General features: G+C 40.4%; 1 protein-coding gene across 2 annotated transcripts in view; it reads left to right on the top strand.

Moving 5' to 3' along the window:
* Positions 1–5,834: 5,834 nt before the first annotated feature.
* The window catches only part of SPTBN5 (spectrin beta, non-erythrocytic 5), an 86,892-nt gene continuing 68,100 nt past the window's right edge, over positions 5,835–24,626 (top strand). Inside the window, exons 1-15 of one of the 2 annotated variants that reach the window (XM_056493205.1) lie at positions 5,835–5,929; positions 7,340–7,513; positions 10,208–10,375; positions 10,794–10,910; positions 11,592–11,749; positions 12,632–12,860; positions 15,354–15,985; positions 16,989–17,127; positions 18,470–18,702; positions 19,137–19,290; positions 19,768–19,968; positions 21,115–21,321; positions 22,482–22,673; positions 23,415–23,567; positions 24,072–24,202. In XM_056493205.1, coding sequence (XP_056349180.1) covers positions 7,403–7,513; positions 10,208–10,375; positions 10,794–10,910; positions 11,592–11,749; positions 12,632–12,860; positions 15,354–15,985; positions 16,989–17,127; positions 18,470–18,702; positions 19,137–19,290; positions 19,768–19,968; positions 21,115–21,321; positions 22,482–22,673; positions 23,415–23,567; positions 24,072–24,202 — 2,825 coding nt within the window. In that variant the 5' untranslated portion in view covers positions 5,835–5,929; positions 7,340–7,402. Of the gene's footprint in view, positions 5,930–7,339; positions 7,514–10,207; positions 10,376–10,790; positions 10,911–11,591; positions 11,750–12,631; positions 12,861–15,353; positions 15,986–16,988; positions 17,128–18,469; positions 18,703–19,136; positions 19,291–19,767; positions 19,969–21,114; positions 21,322–22,481; positions 22,674–23,414; positions 23,568–24,071; positions 24,203–24,626 lie in introns of both variants that reach the window. The other variant, XM_056493203.1, reaches the window with a different exon arrangement.

Raw genomic sequence — 24,626 nt, 5'->3', positions numbered from 1 at the left:
GATGTCTAAATGTGGATGCTTTGTAAAGTCCAAATGTGGAACATAAATCTAAAACTTCCTGTGTGGATTGAAAGTTTGAAACTGGGTCTGAGAGGTGGTACTTTTAACTTCAGTGGGGGTACTGACCTTGGAAAGTAAGGAGAAATTGAATAGCAGCTTAGCAAAAAGCACTTGGATGTGTTTGTCCCAAAAAATCCAAAGGGATCTTCCACATCATGCTGCCTACTACTTGAGAATGACCAATGGTATCAATAGAACATTCTTTGTGACATTGTGCTGAAATCAATTCCTCCTGCCCCTCTCTTTCTCCTCTATGCACACATCTTACTTGAGGCATTTCCAAAGATCTATCTGTGCCATCAGGGTGCTGCAGTTTAGCCATTGCTCCTCCTGTGGTCAAATTTCAGCTGCTGTGGAGTCCCCATGCAGGCAAACCAGGCTGCTTGGCTCCTGGTGCCATATGTCACATGAAAGTGAGTGTTTCACATGCAAACACCATGTGGGTTCCTGGAGGCTCCATGGCTCATGAACTGCAACAACTTGCTGGGGCTGCTCCTTTTAAAAATAAAGAACAATCTGAGAAAGGTGAGGTTTCAGTGGTGTTTGGAGGTGGGGAGGGTTGCTCTTTGGGGTTTTATTTTTAATAGAATGTTGTTTTACATGCTCCACGTATAAGACATTTCAGACTTCAAAAAATTTACAGCACACTTCAGCAGTTGTTCTCTCTAATCCACATTATTATTTGGATAATAAGAAAAGTAGACAAGTGTCCATGCTACCAGTTTGTAAGTTTTGCAGTAATTGTTGCTTCTAATATTTGGCACTCTTAAAGTGTGAAACATCTGCATTTTAACTCCAGTGGCAATACTAACCTTGGAAAAAAGATTACTGGTGTGCCACTTAGTTTCTTCAAACCTTATTTGCTCCCATGTCTGGTGCATTTCTAAGGCCTTTGGGGCAGACCCTGCTCTGGGTTTCTCTGATCTTGCCATGCTGCAAATAGTAACTGTGAGTGCAGGACCTTCAGAAATCTTGGTCCTTGGGCATACCTGCCTGACTTGGGTAGGAAAACACAGGAGAAAAAATTGGCTGCCTGACCTGCTCAGACAGGTGAACAGATGCATGTGCTGGAAGTGCCTTCCTTCACTCAGGAATCATGGCAATGAGCTGGAAATGAACACCCATTCAAAATAAACACTGTTGTGATCAAAACACAGCCAGGAAGATGAGGTGGTTTTTCACCAATATGTTCAGAAGTCCTGAATCTATGCAGGTCTTGAGGTTTTGAGGCAAACTATTGTCCCTTTTCCCATTGAAGGGCTTCATGCTAGCCCAGATTTGTGCTGGTGATAGACTGTGGACTCAGTTTCTGGTCCAGTGAATACTGAAAGCTCACTAATGCCACGTATAACTTGTTTTCCCACCTATTCTTTTCTCTGAGCTGGAGCTTGTCTGTGTTCTTTCCAAAGCCTTGCTAGCTCAGCAACCCATATTCAACTTCAGTGTGGAGCTCTGAAGATTTCATTGTATTGAAAGCAGCTCATGAATGGTATGTATCTCTCACCAGATGCTGTATTTCAGATACACTCTAAGATTTCTATGTTCACCACTTTTCAATTTTTTAAACAAGGAACTACTGCTGCTGAAACATGCTGCTCATGCTTAGTGATTCTCTTTTCAGATAAATCTGTGTTTTTTTTTCTCAAAATGCAATATTTTGTGTCTAATCTGAAAATAAGAAATTAACAAACAATGTAAGTATAACCAGTAAGGTCAGGGCCTGGAAATTTTTGCCTACAATGTAGAGTAATTGCCATTTTTATTCATGTTGTATTACTGTATCTTAGCTCTCATCTGTTAAAATTCACACCTTTAATGTTAACTTAAAATGTTTGTACATTTTTGTTAAAAGTTCATGCAGTGTTTTTGCCAATGACCTTCAACCATTCCACATGACTGGACACCTTCACAAGGAAACTGGGATGGCTGGGTTTGCAGTCAGTAATCTGCTGGTCAGGGCAGTGGGGAGCCAAAACCATGATATGCACTATCTCTGGGGGTAGGTGCAGTGCTCTGGCACTAAGGGTGCTGGGAGCCACTTCCATATGTGCTTCCCACAGTTTTTTTTCATCAATAAATGGAGCTAAATGCTTTATCAGTCCAATATATGAACAACCCCCTAAAATACAAATGTGGATAAGAAGTTTCACTCTCATGCAACAGTCTTCATTAGTAGATATGAAAAAAATGGAAATATCTGAATTAAATTATAAAAATATGCTAGTTAAATCTGGCATTGCCAACATAATGATTTCTAAGGCAGTTTCAGTTTGATGTTCAAAATATTAAGGCTATTCTGTCACTTGAAACCTTTTATCTATGTTTGTATAAAATGGAAAGAGACTGAAAGTCCTTTATCCCATGTGTTCATCTCAAAAAGCCTTTGAAGCTCTTATGTTAACTATTTGAGGTTCAGAAACAGAAGGGAAACTTCAAGATAATATAAACAGCTCCAAGGAGAAAATATCTTTAACTCATGACTAAACAAGCAAACATATATTTTCTGTTTCAAAAAGATGACTGAAGTTCTTCTGCCAGGAAAAATAAATCCATCTGATTTTGCTTTAAGCTGTCCTCTCTTTCAAATGCAGCGAGGGGCTCCGGTTCCTTTGGATGATGTAATCCGACTGTTCTGCTTGAGTTCTGCTCCCTGTTGATGTCATGTCGCTGCTAGCCAACTATTCATAGGGAAAAGCAACTTCTAGTTTAGACTGGAGCATGAGGCTGAGGTTTATAACAGCCCAGCATCCCGGGATGCTGGGTTAGATCCTCCCAGGCAGAGCTCAGCTTTGGGAGAAGCTCCATCCACCGTGGACCCCCCAGCCTGCAGGTGGTGGCACCCCAGGGTGGCTGGTGACAGCAGTGCTGGCAAAGCAGGTATGTAGGGGCAGGGAAGGAGGGAAAGGGGGGTGGTGGGCTGGAGTCCTTCGGGGAAAGAAGCTGAATATCCCAAAATATGTGGCTATTTTGGGACAAGAGTTCAGCTGAGAGGCCTGTGAAAGCAGGGAGTCTGTGCAGACTGAGCTGGAGTTGCCATGCCTCTCCTCAGCTGTTTTTGACTAACTCCTCCCAACTTTTCTGCAGCTCTAGTATTCCATTCCCAAATGAGTGAACAGCTTGCAATAACTAAAAATACTCCTGCTCCTCTCCAGTGCTCTCAATACCCAAGGCATAGTCCCTCTGTGCTGCAATGAGGTCTGAGACTATGTGCCATGTGTGGTCAGGAATGTGGTTAGATGTGCTTAGGAAACATTCTGGGGGCATGGTTTAGCTCACCTGTGTCCACACTGCTTTGATGGAACTGAGCATTGGCTGCTGGAGCTGGGAGGGAGGCAGAGGGAAAGAGCCACCTGTGGGACCCAGGCAGCAGGATAATTTCTGTGCTTGCTTGGCACACTGAGAGCTACATGACTGCAGCCCCAGGAGAGGGATGCCTTTATGGAGTCAGTGTCCAGATGTTTTCAGACTCTTACATGTGGAAGTAACATGGCTGGAGACACAGTGGGGAACAAAGGACTGAGCTGTCATGCATGTGTTTACATTTAAAATGCTTATTTTCTTTGAGATTTGGGGAGCCCTCTCCTCAGCAGGGACCAGACAGGATTTTCTTGTACCCTCAGAAAGGTGTGCACAGCTGATGTGACAGAGGGTGATGGACTGTGCCAAACCCTTCACCTGAGCCACGTGAAGGACTCAGCCCTGAAAGAGCAGGCATGTGTTTATGGGAAATCAGAGCTGGCTTTGCCCAGTGGCAGCACAGAGCACTGCCTGTGCTGCCCTGCAAAAGCTCTTGGTCATCAGCCCCCACCTGAGATCAGGGGTGGAACTGGAGGCAGCAAACTCAGCATCTGCAACCCTGTGACTGTCACTTTGTGCTCCTTGTGGCAGGGGAATTAAACATTTCTTCCCATCTTAGAGAGGAGCTGGGAATTCTCATGTTATGAGAGGAGGACAATGATGACATTTAGGAAAAAGAATTCAAATAGATAGAAACAAGTGTGGTGTAGATAGAAACATGTGGTGTTGCCAGGAGTGGAGGAGCAGTGGGGGATGAGCTGTGGAGTTTTGGAGCTGCAAGACTGCTTGTGCATGAGATCTGTTTTATCTCCATAGGTTCCATTTTCCTCTTAAGCAGAAGGATTCTGGGCAGATAAGAAAGGCTGGTAAGAAATCCTAACACATCTTACTGCTGGCTCTTTTGTAGAGCGGAATCTGGCATCAGGGTCCTTCCTGTTAGGAAACAAAGAAACGCATCTGCCATCATGGAAAACCACTTCAGGCTGGAAACAAGGCAAGGGAAGGGAACTCTTTAGGCCCTTCTTCCTGAGGTGGGTGGAAAGGCTTTCCTTCTCTGCAAAGGCAGCAAGAGAGGGCCCATAATTAGCCCAGACGGGTGATTTTTTTTCTGATCCCTCCAGGAAACTGCACACAAATGTTGTTGTGCCCTTCCTCTTACTTTGTTAGGATATAAATAACAGAGGAAATGGCTTTATTTATTGCTGTCACATAAGTGTCCACCATTTAACTTTGAACTTTAGATAGATATTCAGGAGTTAGTAAAATTTTATACCACATCTTTGATTGCCTTGTATCATCATAAAAAGCAAAGACAGTGATTTGCATGTTTAACCATATAGATAATAATTAACTTGCAATAGGGAGAAATCCAGGACCAATTCACCCACAGGTCCTCTGCCTTCTATTTGAAAGGAGCAAGGATATTTTCTCAACACACACAACCTCTGCCAGATTTAAACCAACAGCCTGCAGTATTAGTTGGCTAGTCCAGGACATGAGTCCAGGAATTTGTAGGGAATATTTTGAGAAATACCTGTATTTTATCTCAAATATAATATAAATATTCATCTTATTTATTTTTAGTAGTTTTATGTGACATTATATCTGATATTTCTCCAGTGTGCATATGAAGACAGAATCTACTGATCAAGTTTTTTCTGTCCTGAGTTTGAGTGGGCTCCTAATTTCTTCTTATGTTTCCTCCTGTCCCTTTTGGAGGCTAGCTAAACTACACTTTCTGAAAGAGAAAACACTGCTATTCCCTTATCTCATCTCTGAGCTTGATATCTTTCCTTACAGCCTCTGATTTCAGATGCCTGCCCATTTTGTAGTACTGATTCCCAGCAGCAACTTTCTGATTCATGGTGATGATGCCAGGTAAATACATCCTGTGCATGTGTGACCTTGTAAAGGACTCACTCCTATCTATATAAGTCACTAGAATTATTTTCCCTTTGTTATTAATGAGAACCCCATGAATAGTAAACTTTGGAATCAGCTGGCACTGCCAGCTTGACTCCAGTTTGCCCTGCCAGCAGCAGGTGTCTGTGCACAAAAGCTTCCTCAAAGCAGTGCTGAGCAAATTCCTAACACTTCACAGTTTCACCTTCTCCTTTGCTGTGTCCCAGTTTAATCACTTGGCTATCATTTTGATCTTTGTACTCTTTGCTGTGCTTTCATTTCCTGAGTCCATTGTCAGGTTCAATTTTCCAGGTAGGAATTTCTTTAGAAGGGCAGAACCTCCAGTTGAGTTGTGCAAGGTGCTCTTTACCAAAGCACCAGAGGTACATATGACTTCTCAACTGCTTCAAGCAATTTTGGTGATGTTCATGTATTGTTTTTGAGCAGAAGAATTGGACAAGGCCCGTGACAACCTTTACTTACTGGGTTCTGTTTCTTTCAGGTCAGATGGAAGGTTCATAGGTAGATCATAAATACTTGGTCTCTGTTCCTGAAATCAAAGGTTGCTCTTGGTTAAAGCAGTGAGGTGGATGTAGGAGTGGATCTAGTGGAAGTTGTTCCTCAGAAGAACCAGCTGCTGAATGTCAGAAAGGATTTCCTCCTAAACTGGGTAAGTCCATTTTTTTCATATTCTTTCATCTTTTCTTTTCTTGTAATGTACCATTATGACTAGTTTTGGCTCCTAACACTGTTTATGCACCCTGAAAATGCAGATAATATGTTATAGATCTGTCTTTAGGTGACCATCTACCCATACAAGGAGCACTTCTAACTTGATGAAACAATGAGCTGTTGGGTGAGGCAGTAGCTCAACAAATAACCCTTCCTTTGTACCTAAATTAAACCACTTTCCATCACTATTTGGGGTGACTGCTGTGTTTGGGTAGCTATCCTTAAAAAACAAAAGAATTCTGCAGATGTTCTGAGAAGCATCTGGCAAACTCAGAAATGGATTATGATAAGGGTTACCCATATGGGTTATTACATGGGAGTGAGTTAATACCACCTCTCCAGTAAGGAAAGGCAATTCTTTGAATATCTGCTCTTCAAATGGAGAAAGTAGGCAGTGCTGAACTAGTCCACAAGATAAGAAAATGTTGAGAGGATGTTGTCCAAAATTCTATTTCAGATTTTGCAAAATTCTTTCTTTCATTAGGCTTCCACCTGCAGTCACAAGTCTTTCTTGTGTTGTTGCTGAACCATCAGGCTTCAATTCTGTCCCTGTCCTGAAGTCAAGCACTGAAGGTTAAGAAACATCTGCCCCTAAAAGAAATAACAAAAAAGGCAGTAAAAAAAAAATAAATCATTGCTTCTGAAGGAAAGACTTCTCCTTTCCAATCTTTCTGAATATTCAGCTTGGGTGCTGTGAGGAATTACAAGCCTGATTTTCACTGGTATGGACGAGAAAGACAAGAGTAGGGAAGAGAAATAATACTCCCTGATACCCAGGCTAGGACCTTGCTCATGTGATTATGAACCTGTATCACCATTCTTCCTGTGATAGATGTGCAAAAACTGAACACATGAGAGGCAAAAAACAGGTTGATTCCATTTCCTTTCTAAGCAGCTCTTTGATTTCTGTTGGAAAAACTGTGGCCTGAAAGCCAAGGACAGCATCTCAGCCAGTCCTCAAAAACTTTTTCTTTTTGGAAGTGATTTTCAGTTCCTTCTTCTGGCAATGTCCAAGATCAGTTCTCTGTGATGTGCTTTCAGCACAAACAAGGAAGTTGTTGATGGCTTTCAGGTAGTGATGGTCCTCACGGGGTCAAGGAGACTGGGTGGAGGCTGAGAGCAAGAAAAAAAAGCTGCATAGACACGTCACATTTTCACCCTGAAGCTGGAGATGTATTTTTAAAGGGTGAGATCAAGAAAGTTAAAAATAAAGTTGGTGAAATTAAAGTGCAAAGTGCAAGCAAAAGGAAATTAAGGTATTACACTGGGTGTGGTACTGAATTACTGAATCTTGTACCTGTTGGTGCTGGGTTTCCTATATGCACTGGGCATGTGGCTGTTTTTGTAGGTAGCCTGGCAGATCTCTTCAGCACTCAGCAGCCTCCTGAGGTTTCTGACTTCCCAGGTGACCATGGGCACTGAATATGAAAAAGATCATATCAAAAAGCTGCAGGAGCAGCGTATGTCCATGCAAAAGAAAACCTTCACCAACTGGATGAACAACGTCTTCTCCAGGAATAAGGTAGGTAGCTCCTTCAATCTGAAGATTTTTTCTGGGTTTTGTCTTATTTTATTTTACCCACCATATCCTTTTTTATGTTATCTTTAATGTATTTTTTTCTGAATGTTGTCACATGCAAGCAAGGAAGGATTTGATTAACCAGATTGCTCCGTCCTCTAGATTTTATCTCACATTTGTCTCCTTTGTCCATGTTACCAGTCTTCTCTGAAATCAAGGTTCATTCTGTAGACTCTTTAACCCAATCATGTTGTGATGTCCATTGTACACTGGAGATCCTCTCAGAGGAAAATCTTTATTTCCTTCTTTTTCCTGTAAGTAAATTATCTGCAGACATCAGGGTTTCCCCAATCAATGCTCAATTCTTAATTGCCTGGCCAAAAATTCTGACTTTGTGCTTTGCCTGATCAGTTCAGTTCAAGTTGCTGCTCAAAGGCTCTGAAAAAGTAGCCTTAATTTTGGGAATTTCAGACATACTGCCATGCAACTACAGGCCAGTTTGTTTTCTGTAGATCTCAGTCGATTTGTGTGTGCAAGGTAATGCCAGCATATTCCAGACTTCAGACTTACTGCAGATAAAGTTTCAGGCACAAATGATGTAGCTGTGGCACAGAAGGGAATGACATCATCCAAAACAATTCAGTTTTCCAGAGTTTGTAGCAGATAGCAGTGAAAATGGATGTTGGGGGGTCCAAGCAGGACCAGGCCATTGAGCCCAGTGTTGGCTCACCACTGTTTCAGTGCCAGATGTGGTTTTTTCAGTGTAACATTTTAAGTTTGTGATTCACTGAAAGGCAGCTGCAGAGCACAACAAACTTCCAAATTTTTTTTCTTAACAGGAGCAAACAAATGCAAAACACATTCTCATTTTGCCACCGAAGAAAGTTAAGTTTTTGTGGTGTAGGAAATTAGTTCTGTTTAGCTACAGACATATACTTTCTCATTTTAAAAATGCCTTCAAGTTCAACGATTAAAATCTCAGTCTGAAGTTCCTGAAATGTTCTTGTTCATGTATCATAAAAGCCTGTGAGAGCTTTCCAAACCATGTATGGTAGGGACAGAGCAGGGCTTATCTGGCTCTTCCTGGCAGCCTAGTGCTGGTGTTCCAAGGCACACTTTGAGGTGATTGGATCATACTACAGGACACTGAAAGTGCTCTCAGTTATACTGTTGTCTGCTTCAAGTCTGGCACTAAGGATGCTATTGGATTGAATTTGTTAAGATAGCTGTGACTGGTATCATTATAAGAAGAATGAGGTGACAAAGCTATTGAAACAACAGCTGGGTGAGACATAATGCAGATATATGAAGGTGGTCTTTTTACAAATTCATTTGAACTATTCTTCAATTATGGAAGTGTCACAGAATATAACAGCTTTAACTTTTTTTATCGTAGTACATAATAGAATTTTAACTTTTATTTAATATGCAAAAAGAAATAAATTTGGCAACTGAACAGGGACGATTTTTTAACAGAGATAATCAGACAAGTAAGTTGTAAATTCTTGTTCCACACACAATACAGAATTAAAGACTCTCTAAATTGTTTTTACACTTTCAATGTGTTTTTATTTCTCTGAAAAGACTTTTTAAGCTGATTAGTAATTGGTCAGAAATTAGAAGGTGCATGCCTCTTGTTTGTCCTTCCACCCCTTAACATGTAAATATTACCTGAATTTAAAGGTTTAAATTTAAAAAATTTAAAACTCCTTCCTTCCTTCCTTCCTTCCTTCCTTCCTTCCTTCCTTCCTTCCTTCCTTCCTTCCTTCCTTCCTTCCTTCCTTCCTTCCTTCCTTCCTTCCTTCCTTCCTTCCTTCCTTCCTTCCTTCCTTCCTTCCTTCCTTCCTTCCTTCCTTCCTTCCTTCCTCCCTCCCTCCCTCCCTCCCTCCCTCCCTCCCTCCCTCCCTCCCTTTTTTTTTTAAAAAAAAAAAAGAAAAAATATTATTTACTGTAATTTCTAAACCACAGTAAATTATTCCTAGGTGTGTGGTATGGTTTTAATGTCACTTCTAGATGGCAAGTGGCATAATGCCAAAAGGAAACACCCAAAGCAAGTTCTTGTTAGGTCAGAGTACAGACTGCATCATTTTCTATCACCTAAGCACTGGGTGACCTCATTACTGGCAGCAATAAAACACATTTCTGTAATGATCCTAACCTTCTACTTAGGGTGAGACTCTGGCTAAAAATAGGGAGATTTTGGGTGGTAGTGCGCGTTCAAGCAGGACATGACAAACTTTGTTGAGACTATGGAGTAAAATATGAGTCATTGAATGGGATTATCAGCTCGACTTCTAAATGAAATGCACAGCTCAGAACTAAATTATTCTGATAAAATCAAAGATTCAATGAAATGAAAAATGTCAGCATTTCCAAAAGGTTTGATTTTGAAAGTACTCAATTTTTAAAAATATTTTTCAAAATCTCCTGCTTTTTTCTTTTTTAAACTCCACTGTGGGTGTGTACTTTTGTTTGGTTGCTGGGGTTTTTTTAACTTCAGATTACTTTCATAAATAATGTAAGTCCTCTTCAAATCCTTTTTTCCTGAGTTATTGCTCACTACTCTGTATATATGCACTCTCATAGAGAAGACTCAGTGAAACATCAGGAAGGTGGTGCTTGTTTCATTCAAGAAGCAGAGGGCTCTCTGTGCCAAGTGTTAAGCTGGAGTCTGTATTGTCTGGCTGGTCTTTCCAGGTAAAGATTGAGATAGAAGATATTTACACAGATTTGAAGGATGGTATCTCTCTCTTGAAACTACTGGAGCTGCTCTCTGGAGAAGCTTTGCCCAAACCAAACCGGGGAAAGATGAGAGTGCATTTTCTAGAGAACAACAGCAAAGCCATCACATTTCTGAAATCCAAGGTAAGCTAATACTGATATTGGAGATCACAACAGTTTATATATGTTATTAATTAATTATAGCATCATGCTTACTGTAGTTTCCCCCTCTAGTACACAATAAAATATCCTCTGAGGACAGCCAGGGATTTTTATTAAGAGAAAAAAAAAGTCATCAAATTTTAATTTGTTATTTGAGTAATATGTTTTAGAAAGAGCTAATATTCCTCTCCTTTGGAGAAATGTGTTTCTTTCCTCTCCCTAAGCAAATTCATCATGAGTTGATACAGAAGCTTGCAGGTCTGTGGACTGATGAAAAGATGTAAACATTAAACCTCTTTGCTTAAGAAAATGGCCTGAACACCCTCTCTAGTAACAGTTTTTTACACCAAGAGCTGGGTGTGAGAGCTTCTATGCTGAACAGACACTGGTTTATTAGCAGGTACAAATAAAAGTGATTGGTCCTGAGAATATCGTGGATGGTGACAGAACCTTAATCCTGGGCCTTATCTGGATCATCATACTTCGATTTCAGATTTCATCCATCAAACTTGATAAGGTAAATCTGTATCTTTGTCTTTTTGCTTGTGTGATTGAATACATTTTTTTTCTCAAAGAGACAAAACAGAGACTTGGAGATAGAACACACATGTTCTTCAACTTCTACAGATTTTTTACAGACCTTTGACTTCAGGTCGAATTTCTCTGTCAATAGAGAAATTCCAGTTCATTCTAGATTTGGGTCCCATGGCACTGCTTTGCTCTTTCTCTGACGAAGCACATGTCTTTTAAAATTATTTAATGTGTACTCTAAGAACACGAAAAATCAGATTCTATAAAGGTATTATGAAATTAAAGTCAATTTCTAACAGTAGACCTGAATACATCGTATTTTGTTTCTGTGTTCTATTTCACAGCTAAGGAAGCAAATAAACTAAACTTTCCTTTCTGCCTGATTTCAGACCTTACAGAAGAGAAACATTTAAAAAATTTCAGCACCTGCATTTTGCCTTACAGTTTCTTCATTCTTTCAATTCACTTTTTTAATAGAAAACTTCCATTTTCATGTTAAATTTTTCTACTTTATGACAGATTCAGTCTGTAAGTCATGGCTTTGAGGGGATCTGTGAATTATACAAAAGTAATACAAAGTGATCTTTGGGAACATGAGCGTAAACTCCCTCATACTACTTTCATATATTTTTGACACCCATTTTTCTTTTCCCTGCTCTCTTCACAGGAAGAATTTGGGCTCAGAGAGGTTGCACTATTTGCCAATGAAGCCTTATTACTCTGGTGTCAGCATAAAACTGCCAGGTATTCCAATGTGAGTGTGACAGACTTCTCCAAAAGCTGGAGTGATGGGCTGGCCTTCAATGCTCTCATACATGCTCACAGGTAGGATCTGATGGATCAGTTCAGGCAGAGCTGCTCATTGCTGTTTCTAGCTCTGACATGAGGTGTTCCAGGGTCTGAATTACAAGTTTTTGTCAAGAAACTGTCCAATTCTCTCTGCCCTTTCTCACTAAAGACTCTTTTTTCTTAAATGGGCTTAAATTTTCTCTCTCTCCTTGGAAGGAAGGACCAAAAGCTCCAGCTTGGAAGCTCATTTAGTTGGGTATAATATTGAATTTCCAGGGGAACATCATATATCTGAACAATACTGCCCATTTGGTCTTACCCCTCGGTCCCATTGCTCTTTTTCTAAACTCTTTCTTTCAGGCAGTGGTTTTATTGTATGAACTTTGGAGCATGTATATCTTCCTGTTCAGTTGTAATAGTGTAAGCAATTTCTCAGTCTCTCTCCCTTCTCTGTCTCTTTGAAAAAGAGTGAAGAAAACAGCCAAAATGAGGAGAGAGAAACCACCTATGGTAACCTTGAACACATCTTTGTCCTCAACAGTTCTGCTATATCTTCTAGGGAATACCACAGTGGGATTGTGGATCTCCCCCAGCTGGGAGTCACCTCCCTTTTCACTAGTGTTTCTCTAGTGGGCTTTGGCTTTCACCCATTGGGGAAGAGGAGAAATAAAGGCAGAGATTTGCTGGGAGTGGTAATTTAATTCCTTAGAAGACAAATTCTTCCTGCTTTGTAGGCAAGGTGCAATAGTCTTCAGTGAAGTTCAGTTCAAAGTAATTTCAGTGTCAATGTCAAATGACATTAACAGTTATGTGACTATTAACTTAGCCTGATAAACAACTTATGGTTCGTGGTCTGAAAGAACTCACTGCAAACATAAATCTTCCCTCCTCTTCATGCCTCTTTTTCTCCTTGCCCAGGCCTGATCTTATCAACTACAGCTCACTGCGGCAGGACCAGCCCATCAAAAACCTGAACAACGCCTTTGAGATTGCCGAGAAAGAGTTTGGAATTGGCAAACTGCTTGATGCTGAGGATGTGGCAGTGCCCTATCCAGATGAGAGATCCATCATGACTTACGTGTCACTCTACTACCACTACTTCTCCGAGCTGAAACACACCCAGAAAATGCAAAAGAGGCTTAACAACGTAAGCACGTTGCTGTCTTGGGAAGTTATAAGTCAAAAATGTAAAGCTAAATTTAATTTGGAAGTGAGGGGGCTTTTGTGCAAGCTAAACTTTCTTTCTAACTCCATAGGCTGAAAATTAAAAAAACCCAAACAAACAAAAAAGCCAAACAAATGAAACAAAACCAGAACAACTTAGTACCACTACCACCACCGCCAAATAAAACTGAGCGAATGCTAGCTAAATTGGCTAAATTTTAATATTTTTCATTAATTTTTTATTACTTTTTTATTAAATTTAGCTATGTTAACTTTTTTGTTATTTCCGCATACACTTCACCTGAGATAAAATCATGAGCTATATTAAAAAATTTTGCATTCCACTGATGGAAAACTAAAGGAATTTTATAGCTGTTCCACAGAAGACCACTTCCCTTGAGAGAATTTCTGTTTTATCTCCAGAGAAATGTGTTCTCATTTTTTGACTAAACTCCAAAAGAAATAGCCTGCATAAAATCTAGACATCCAGGATGGGTCCTACATGAATATCTGGACTTAGAGATCTGGCTGTGCAGTTGAGAGAGGGAATACATTGCTTAATAGGAGGCACAAAAGTCCAAACTGAGGCTTCCCTGGTGCTGACAAGGTTTTGCAAAGCAGGGTTTGGTCAGCTAAGAAAGTGGGCAAGGATTAGATGATCCTGTAACAGGGCTCCCCACAGCACCAAGCCTGTTAGTGTGGAAGGAGTGTCTGCAGGATGCCCTTTGTCAGAAGACCCAATGCTTGGTAGTCCTGCAAGGAGCAGGGAGTTGGACTCGATGGTCCTTATGGATCCCTTCAACCTGAGATACTCTAGGACTGTTAGAACAGCATGTCCTCCAAAGAGATGCAAGGCATGGAATTCAGTCTTGGGCATCAGTGAGGAGAGTGGGCAGTAGGACTTCACAGCTCTACACATAGGTCACTGGATTTTGGCCAGGAGACATTATTTATATTTTGATAAACATAGTCCTTGAGTCCACGACATGGAGGAACTATAAGGAGCAAGTAGGCCCTAACTTTTGTGTTTTATGAATAAGCAGTTTGTTTGCTCTGTCCTTTTTCAATTCTCATTGTGCTCCTCTGCTTTTTCCATTTTTTCATAGTTATATTTATTCTTTCTTTTCTTTCTCTTCACTTACCTGCTTCTTTTTCTCCCTTCAACTCCTTCCCTATTTTTAGCCTGTCTCTCATATTGCATTCCTGTCTTCCTGCATTTGTGACAAACACAAACATTCAGAAGGAGAAGGAAACAGATGTTAATCTCTTCATGCACTTAGTCCCCTCAAGTAGGCAGCTCTGAATTTACTAATAGGATTGGGAGGGAAGCCTGAATATGTCAAGGAAACCTTTGAGTTCAGACTCAGTGTGTGTCCAGATGTCCTTTCCCTCTCCCATTTGAGATGACTGTACTAGGATCTTTTAGCAAGAACTGGGTACAATGGCAGAAAATGCAGAAGGGAGCCCTGATGTCACAGGCTGCTTTTCCTGGACTAAATGTCTATTTTATGGTAATATTTTACTCCTCCTTTGAGACTGCAGCACTTACTCATTGCCAAGTGCACTTTCTGTTAGGCAAAAGCAGATTACCACTTGGAAGGGCTGGGTCTTTTCTCAGTGCCATCTCCCTCACTAACCTGCCTGGCTGGGACAGACAAACTCAGCAGAATGATAGAGGCAGACAGCATTATTCAGCACTAAACCTGACATTTGCAGGAGTAAAGAGCTGCATCTTTACTAAGTCAGGGTGCAGAAAAAAATAATATGAAGTAAAAAAGACAAAGATGGAAAAAAATGTAAAATGGAAAGAAAGGATGATTTCATTCTAACACTTTTTATTTCATTAGATTTAGTTCTAGATGTTTGCTCCAGTATTTACCTGAACTTTAAATAAAGGCAAGTCGGGCCACAAATGAAACAGATAAATGTCATGGATTTGGAAAGTTAGTATTGAATCGGAGTTAGCATCCTTACCAAAGCCCTGTTTTGCCACAGACATTTTCTATTAATTTTTATAAAGAGAAACAGTTCTGACAGAAGAGGTTGAGAAGGGGCTATTTGACCACAGTCTGCTGTGATCATGTGAGAGAGCCAGAATCTTGTCAGCTGGTCTCCTAAGGTCCTAAGTGAAGCTGAGAGGGTGTAATTACATATTAGGATAGAATTGTTTGGGGTTGAGGAATGAAACTGGGGGGGAAAAAAAAGAGTTTTTTTTCAATTGGGAAACAAAAAATGTGAGCCATGCTGTTTATTCTCAAAAGTTTTCTTAAATAAAAACTGAAATGAAACATTAAATAATATTGATTTATCTGTGTTTTATGGAAGGCTGTTCTAGGATTTTACCTAGCCTCAAATGTGACAGCTATCACTGTATCAGTATAAAAATATGATGACTGCTGAAGATGCTGATTTCTTCTTGCTCACTTTGATTCATTCTGTTTCTTATGTGGCTTGTAACTTTATATTCCCATCACAGATCATTTTCATGCTGTGTGAGACAACAGAGTCGACACATCAGTATGAGCAGATGGTGTCTGACCTCCTGAGATGGATTAAACAGAAGGTGGTGGAGCTGGATGACCGTCATTTCCCCAACTCTCTTCAGGAGATGTGGCTGCTCATGGCCAACTTTAAAACCTTCCGCACTGTGGAGAAGCCCCCCAAGTACCAAGAGAAGGGCATGATTGAGGCTCACCTCTTCAACATCAGGACCAGGCAGAGAGCCAACAACCAGCGGCCTTACTTGCCCCCAGAGGGCAAGATGCTGCAGGATGTGGAAAAGCACTGGACCATCCTGGAAAAGTCAGAGCACAGCCGAGGAAAAGCACTGCAAGAGGAGATGCTGAGGCTGGAAAAGCTGGAACAGCTAGCCCAGAAGTTCCTGAAGAAGGCAGCTCTGCGTGAGTCCTACTTGGAAGACATGAGGAAGGTGATTGGGAAGCAGGACTTCTGGCCAGAGAGTGTGGACAGGATGGAGGCTGCCAGTAAGAAGCTGGAAGCCATTGTGGCAGATGTGCTGCCCAGGAGGGAGCGCTTCGCAGCCTTGGACGACATGGCCACTGTCATCAGCCAGGAGAACTACCATGGCAAGGATCAAATCCTGCAGAAGTGAGTGATGGCCGGGAAACTCTAGTGGTGGAGGTCAACACTAGTTGCAATTCTGTGGTGTGGTGGAAGGAAATTAATTATAATTGTGAATCTTCTCTCTGCTCCTCATGAGTAGAACTGCCAGGAATTTCTTCTACCTGTGAAAAATTTCAGCAGATAAGGCAAACTTTTCACTGTCTTCAAAATTCTATTTTTTTTTCCTTGAATGGTCAAAGCCTCAGATCAATTTAGGGTGAAAAATATTTTTAAGGTATTTTTGTTATATATGAAAATACACCTACAAATTTCTAACAAAAATTCTATCTGCCATCAAAAAATGCTTAGAGAGATACTATTTTTTTTCCCAAATGAACATATTTCTATTTCAGTTTGCAGTTTGGGGAGATGTGAATTGGTTAAGGCACAGTATTCTAAGATGCACTCCATTTTGGAGCAAATATTGATTTGAAAAATCTCAATTTATAATTGAGAAATTATAAATTCTCTTTTTGTCTCAGGTTGCTATATAGCCTGGTTTTGAGTATCAAAGAATGCCATTCAAATAACTTCTCTCACAATATTTTAGTTCTTTTCTAAATTCAGACAAAATCAAGGCCCTCTGTGAAAACTCAGAAAAACAGTTATAAAAGAGCAAATCAAATGAGATCAGATTGTGACTTATGATATGGTTTAGATTAATGTTTTTCTTTAGGCAGCCATTTAAAGAACACTTCTTTGTTTCCAAGCCTTTCCACTGTATGAAGCAAAAGCACCATAGCAAACAAAAGGATGTTTTACAAACATCCTTAAAAACATCAAAATTTTAAAAAGTCAACCACAGTTGATGTGCCAGTCAAAATTCCTGTAATGACATTGATTTGACCTGTTTTGTGTTCCTGACCTGTCCTCTTACACTGATGTCAAGAGCCATATTTAGCTCCTCTAAAGCTGCAAGCACTGAGAGTCCTCCAGTGCTGCCCAAAGTCTTTGGTCCAAATGGTAATTTCTTTCTCTTCCTTTGTAGGCAAAAGAGCATTTCAAAGCAATGGCAGGATCTCCTGGATCAGCTGCGGAGACGAGAGCAGTCCCTGGGAACCATGCAGGAGATTCTGGGCCTCCTGAGGGACATAGATGCCATTACAGAGGAGCTGAAAGAGCTGCAGGTACTGAGCCCTCCCCAGCAGCACACAACTTGCAGTGCTGCCAATGTGTGTCCCCATGTTCCAGGGACTGGCTGGTGCCAGTATGAGATAAGTCTATCAGCTATAGAAAAAAATACACAACTTTTGCCTAGATGCCTAATCGAGCATTTCAGGCTTTGCTATAGGGGGTTTCCCTAATCAGAAATCCAGGTCTGTACATGGAATGTACTACAGGTTCAAGTTATATGGTAAAATAAATATTGGAAATAATATTTTCTAAATTTACGAGTGCAAAAGCAAAAGTGGGATAAACACACCTCCTGTTTCCGTTCCACATAATTCTTCTGAGTTAGGTTCTGAAAGTGTCCGCAGTAATTTTACAGATGGGCATTAGCTCAGGCTTACAAGTATATAAGCTTGTGAGAAAGGGAAGTTCCACTGTAAATACACAGTGGTTGCTTTTAGCAAGAATTTCCAGGTGTTATCAGAGTGTCAGAACACAAAATCTTCTCTTCAGCATGAGAAATAACTAGGTCCATATTTATTTTGTATGGGAAAGAAGCATGTATACATCCTTTGCCTTGAAGACAGAAAAATCCTTATGACTACAGGTTGCTTTGTAGCCAAGCTGAAAGAGTCAGCATGCTATATGGGGTTGTGAATTTCAAATTAAAGATAAGAGCTATCTCCTAGTTATATATATTTCTGTCATGGTGTTAGTAGGCAAAGAATATCTAATGGTAATAGTCGTTGGAACAATAATAGTCTGAGAATATGGAAAAGATTGGTAAGGAAAGATAATACCCTAGGATTAATAATTGTATCCATTGATACCATTAGAAAGGAGACAGTCTGATAAGCACTTCTCATCAGCCACCAATTAAGTACTATAAAGTACTGATTTTCATTATTTACATAGACAAGTAGGTTCCTCAAATAAAAGAACATTGCAATTAGAACATACCATAGAATGGGATATTGTAGAATTCTTCAAACACAGACTGTGAATCAATCTGCCTTCAGATGTCTATAGCAAAGAGATATTCATTGCACCCACAAATTCTGAGACCTAGAATGCTTAATCAGAAAAAATATCTTAGGTGCAAAACCAGATGCTAAATTGATGAGCCTGTTACTTGCACTGCAGCAGGTTGAAAATCTGGATTGTTGCCATTAGCTTGTGGAATTGAAAAAAAAGTATAATTTCTCTAAATATTTTTAGCAGATTTTTAGCTTTACTTAGCTGATATTCTTGGACATTCAGAAGATATGAAAGACAACAGAAACCTTTCAACTAATTTATTTGCACTGAGACCCTGGATGGACTCTCTGAAAATGCCTTTTTTTTCTTCTCACTTTGCAGGTGCTAGTGAATTCCCAGGACTGTGGGAAGCAGCTCCTGGAAGTAGTAGATTTGCTGCAGAATCACAACTTGGTTGACTCGCAGATCTCTTCCTATGATGGCAGATTGACACACATCACCCAGAGGACAGCAGAAATCAGCAAGGACAGCACAGTTAAATCAGAATTGCTTCATGCAAAAGTTCAGATGCTTCGTCAGCTGTACCAGAACCTCACAGCTCAGAGCAAGACACGGTAGGGCTGTGCTTGTGGCTCTGTTCTTCCTGATTAGGGTGTCCAGTTCTAAATCTTTAATCAGGCACAGCTTCCCAGCATTTGATATTTTGTAATTTCTCCATTTATAAAGACATGACAAAAGCAACTCGAGTGTCTTGATTGCAATTGTGAAAGGATCATCACTTTCATAGATGAAGAACTGGTTCATTCTCATCATTTATTATAACTTGCTTTATGAGAAATCTGAATAGCAAATTATCTCCTCATCTCCTGGAGAAAGAAGGAAACAATTTTATTCCTTTTGTTTTATTCCGTGAATAAATTAATATATGACGAATATGAAGTAAAGGCATTCAAATTTTGGATTTTTAAAATTTCCTTTGATCAATCTACCATTGTCTTAATGGAATCCTAATTCTGACTGTCACACACTGCTTGTTTCCCTGGTTCAGTAAATCTCAGCTGGAAGAGGCTTTGAAGCTTTTTGAATTCTTCCGTGACTGCAAAGAGGAAGAATCGTGGATCTCTGAGAAGTGGAAGCTGGCAAGAATGACAACATTAGGGAAAGATGTCAGCCAGATCACAGCCTCTATTCAGAAGAACAAGGTATCTTACTTTGCTGCTGGTGCCATGTCTTTGTATTAAAGCAGGATTTTAGATTATCCATATCTTTCAGTTCAGTCAGTGCAGCACTTACAAGACAAATCCTTGTCTCAAGTCTCATGGCCAGCGTTTAGAATTCTTAAAAAATGTATGAGGTAGGCATGTTTTTCCAAAGAGGGGAAGGAAGGGGTAGAGAAGGAATATGCTTCATACTGGACTTGAAGTGGGACTTCTTGTGAAGACATTGGGCTCCCTATTAGTTAACTCTTGATGGGCAAAAAAAAAAAAAAAAAAAAAAATTCTGGTTTGTTTTTCTCACCCTCTTTTTCCTGTCCAAGAGGGTAAAGAGAGAGGTGGTGAAAAGATAAGCCATTGGGCTCTTGGAAATGTATGGATGACAGTAGCAGAGAGTAGGAGCCCTTTTTTCTCTTGGCTGGTGGGGAATGAGCTGTGCTGACATGTTTCCTGTCCTTGTGCCAGGCTCTTGAAGCAGAGTGCAACTCACACAGGGCTGTATGTGCAGATGTGATGAGGAGGGGCTGGGAGCTCAGCCAGAAGAACCCCATGCGCCAGGAGGACATCCTGAGGCAGACAGACAACCTCCAGAAGCTGTGGCAGCAGCTCCAGGACGAGGTGGCCGATCGCAAGAGCCGCCTGCAGGCAGCAGCCCTCATCAAACAGGTGAGAGGGCTCTGCTGGGTGTGTCACCTGTGGGACATGGATGTGGCTCAGTTCTGCCCCATGCCCCCACGGGGAAGACAACAGTGGCAGGAAAGATTTCATCTGTTGGTCTTCAAAAAGATCTCTGGCAGTGAAGTCTCAATCCTCCTGCAAGCCAGACACGCAGGGGATTTGAGCAGCTGGGAAGATGCTAAAGGTAAAAGTGCTAACAATAACACACATGATAGCACTAATGCAGAGTCTTTTTAGAGGGTGGACCAGGTAGCTGTGTGATGCATTTCAAAAATGAAAAAAATTCCAAAGATCACCAACAAAAGAAACGTAAGGTTGACCATGAACTTCACAAATCCTGCAAAGCGTTTGATACTTCCATTCTGACCTACGATTTTACTCCCACAAACATTCACACATCTGCAAATAAAGAGTTTGTATAAAAGCAACATTCTTAAATCATATCACTTTATCTGAGGTATTCTTATTCTTCCCCTCTGAACTAACATTTTACTCAGTCTGTTGTTTCCATGAAATATTTGAACAAAACAGAACAACTCTTTTTCTTAAGAAAGTCTAAATTCTCTCTTCTCTCTATTATTCTTCTCTTCACCATGACGGTGTTTTAGTTTTTTCTTTGTCCATCATTATGGATATTTTTTTTTCCTTTTGTTCTTTTATTCTGTGTATCAAAACCTTTTCTTACCCTTCAACCATAGCTAGGCAGACTGCAAGTTCTGGAAAAAAGTAAACTTCTGTTGTAGTCCAAGTTCATTGCTTGTTCCTTAATCATTTAGAAAGTATCTGTTGGTATTACACAGGATGCCAACCAACATCATACATTGTGGATTCCTTTTATTGCTGCTGTTATGCCCATAAGTTTTAGCTAGCTAGGAGTTTTTTAACAGCTATATAGGCAACCTTTGAATCTCTTTGCTCACTGTAATTCTGTGAATTAGCTGTGTTGTGAGCATGAAATACATCATGGGCTTAGAGTTACCTCATCCATAGCTTTGGAACACACACAACACCTGGAAGGAACCTTGTGGCTACAGACCTAATGGGATTTCTCCTTATTCATAATCTGGCAAAGAGGAAGGAGCTGGATATGATCCTCCCAGGTGACCCCAAGTGTTTTCCTCTCTGTTCCTTCAGTACTTTGCTGACATGGACGAAGCGAGCTCGTGGCTGCGGGAGCGGCAGGCGCTGCTGGCCAGCAGGGACTACGGCAAGGACGAGTCCAGCGCCGAGGCGCTGCTGCACCGCCACCTGCGCCTGCAGAAGGAGCTGGCCGCCCACGGCGGAGAGATGCGGCGCCTCAGGGAGCAGGCTGACACCGCAGCACAGCAGGCTCCAGCTGCGGTAAGCACAGGGGGGTCGCGCCACGTCGTGCTGGAGATAGTTTTTATTCATTTTGCCAAAATACAGTATTCCTAATTCGGTTTTTAATTAAGTGGAGGGGCAAATTTTTAGGTGAAAAAGAAGTTTCTTGTGTGCTCGTGGCACACCTAGTTAGTATTCTTTGAAGCGCTAGAAATATTCTCATCCATGTCTGTTCCCTCTACTGGTCCTCACAAACATGTTCTCACTCTTTATTCTCATAAAATTATTTATTTCAATAATCTTTAAAAAGCAGACATTTAATCAAAACATCCTTGCAAATTCTTCTGGCACCCTAATGTAGTGAAGACCTATCCCACAACTCCAGGAGCAACTCATACCATCCTTTATTTTTAAGGCAAATGAGATGAAGTCAACCTCTGCAGATGCCCCTCTTTTCCACTGACTAGAAAGGGAATTTTGACCTGAGATCAGCTCATTTAATAACAGAATTCAGTAGAGATGAATGAATGAATGAATGAATGAATGAATGAATGAATGAATGAATGAATGACACATTTCATAGCTTGCTTCTTTAGATGTCTGTTTCACTCAATGTTTTGCCCAATAAATTTGAGAGCAATGGGCATCGCTTGTGGTCTTTCCTTCACCTCATCAATCCAACATTAATTTTTATTGGAAAAATATTTTATTACTTAGCTATGAAATGCAAAAAAGCACGTGACAAGATTGTGTTCATGCACAAATAGAAGTATCGATTCACTAGGGCACTCACAGATTTTGAAATTGGAAGCGTTCAGGTACTAAAACATCACCACAAAGAGAACCATGCGCACAGACAATTGCTTTGCTTTGTTGGCACTTCTGAAAATAAAAAAACTCCTCCAAACAAACAACTTTGATTCTAGTAAAAAATGAGAATTTTTACTGAATCAATACAGTTTAAAATGAACTGAATTAAACTTATTTAAACAAAACCAAAATGTTTTTCATTTTTTTAAAAATTTCATCTTCTCAGAATAAAACTGTGGAAATGGGTCCCAAAAAATACTGAAAGCTTTTGGTTTAAAGGGTCAGAATACTGTAATTTGAACTAACAAGTCCAGATTTTCCTTCCAAGTGATATTTTTTTCCAAATCAGAAATTCTTATCCATTGATTTTGTTAATTTTTTCTTAACAGATGACAAAGAGGGAAGCCCCAAGTGACTTAAACCAAAAGACAACTAAGCTACCATTCAGTCGAACCTGGGCAATATCTGAAATTGCATCCACTGGAACCTCAAGCCTGGATGATCATTTTCTTCCAGAGAATATCTGGAAGACTCAAGAAGAAATAGATTCACTTTATGAACATCTACAGAGCATGGCTGAGGTATAATATCTCCTTCTGCTGTGCAGTTCATGAAAAAATCCAAAGCAGTGAAAATTGGAACGAAGTGCTTTGCTGACTTCTGCTTTTCAGTTTAATAATGTGCCTCAATCCTGTTAATTCCTGCAAGACTTCAAACCTTGAGATTATTGTTGAAGTTTTGTATCAAAACAGATACAAAGCTTCAAAACAGATTTTATGTTGGCAAATTTTCCATTTGCATTCCAGTGTTTTCAGTCCGTGAAGAGCAGATTCTTTCGTGTAATCCTTTTTTCCCCCTTTAATGTTTGCTTGTTGTAGCTCCTAAATCACCAGGCTGCCTTGCCTGATGCCAGAAATAGTAAACTGTAACCTGCATTTTGTTAATATGCTGCTCTTTACTCACTCATGAAATCTAATCATGCCCTAAAAACTGACACAAACATGTTGTATGTGGCTCTTACATATTCTAGAGACTGCTGCTTTATGTCTTCAGTGAGCAGCAGTAAGTAGCACAGCAGCCTTCCTTACTGTCCAGGGGCTGAGCACTCTCCAAATTATTCTCTTATGCTTTTAAACCACTGTTGCTCTGGAAAGAAGCATTAGGATCTTAAAATTTAATGTTCTGCCCTCTTTCAGCAGTGTCTGGGAAAACTACTGAGCTGCCACCTGTGTATTGCAGCTTAAATGGAAGGTTCTTTTTTCTGTTGCTTCAAATGGTAAGGAGTTATTATAACAAGAGTTAAGTCTTTGTCTCTGTTACAGAACAGAAAAAAGGCTCTGGAGGAGATGATTGGATATTATCGCTTCTGTAGTTCTTGTGAAGAATTTCAGTCATGGATGAGAGATAAAGAGAACATTTTCCGCACTCTTCAGCCTCAAGCAGACAATGTGGAGGTCATGCAGCAGAAATATCAGGTACCCCTTTTTCCCCTCCACAGATGACCCCTTTTAATCAATTTTACTTTAAGAGAAATTATAAAGTTGAGAAATTATGTTTTGAGAGCCTTTTCAACTTAGAAAGTCATGCATAGACCAGATATTTATTTTGTGCAGACTATGCCATATTACTGAATCTGATGTGACTCTGACCCTTTATCTTCCTGTGAACATTGTATCCTGTACAAACATCCTTGTATACAAGGATTCTTTTGTGTTTATCTTATATCACTTTAAAAAGGTACTAAATTATGAAAAAATCCATGAGTGCACTTGCATCCCAGTGGAGAGGGACATTCGTGCACAGATGTAGTGTGCACACCCAGGAGGTGTGTGTGCAGGTGTGCATGGTGTCAGCAGACAGGCAAGGGGAGAAGCCAACCATGAAAGTGGGATATGAGTGGATATAAAAGATTATTGACAACTGTGTCCACAGAAATTGAAAAATCTCATGTTCTTTGTTCTTGTATTTTTCCGTTTTAGAGATTTTTAATGGAACTGGCTGCAGGCAAAGGCCAGCTGGAAGACATTGAAAACTTAGCTGCTAAATATGAAAAGATCAGTCCCAGCAAATATTTTGAGATCCAGACCTGGATGGAAGAGATCAACATCAGGTAAGAGCGTTACTGATAAGCAGAGGATTGTCTGATTGAGGTAACTGGAGGGCTGACCATTCATTTCCCTTCTAATGACAGTGCCAGCAGGGGGAAAAGGGCAGCCCTCAGCTGGCTGTGGGCTGGCCCTGAGCCCAGTGCCATGTCTCCAGCACTGAGGGGGGCTCCTAGGACCCTGACACCAAGCCATTCAAACAGTAGAACTTTGTGTGTGCATGTTAAAGCATAACATGAATTTATCCATAGGTGACAGTGTTGTATTCAGAGTAGTTCTGCAGCACTGCACCTGATTTGGTTATTTAATCATCAGGGTGAGGACACACTTCACAAATCTTGAAAGGAACATCAGACCATGTTTGACTTCACCAAGAGTATTTAGTAGTTGTGAATGTATTCCTGCTACCATATTGCTCAGTGGGCATAG

This window comes from Oenanthe melanoleuca, chromosome 5, assembly GCF_029582105.1.
Source record: "Oenanthe melanoleuca isolate GR-GAL-2019-014 chromosome 5, OMel1.0, whole genome shotgun sequence".
Taxonomy (NCBI): domain Eukaryota; kingdom Metazoa; phylum Chordata; class Aves; order Passeriformes; family Muscicapidae; genus Oenanthe; species Oenanthe melanoleuca.
Note: the sequence above shows the minus strand (reverse complement) of the source record. Positions and strands in the feature narration are given on the sequence as shown.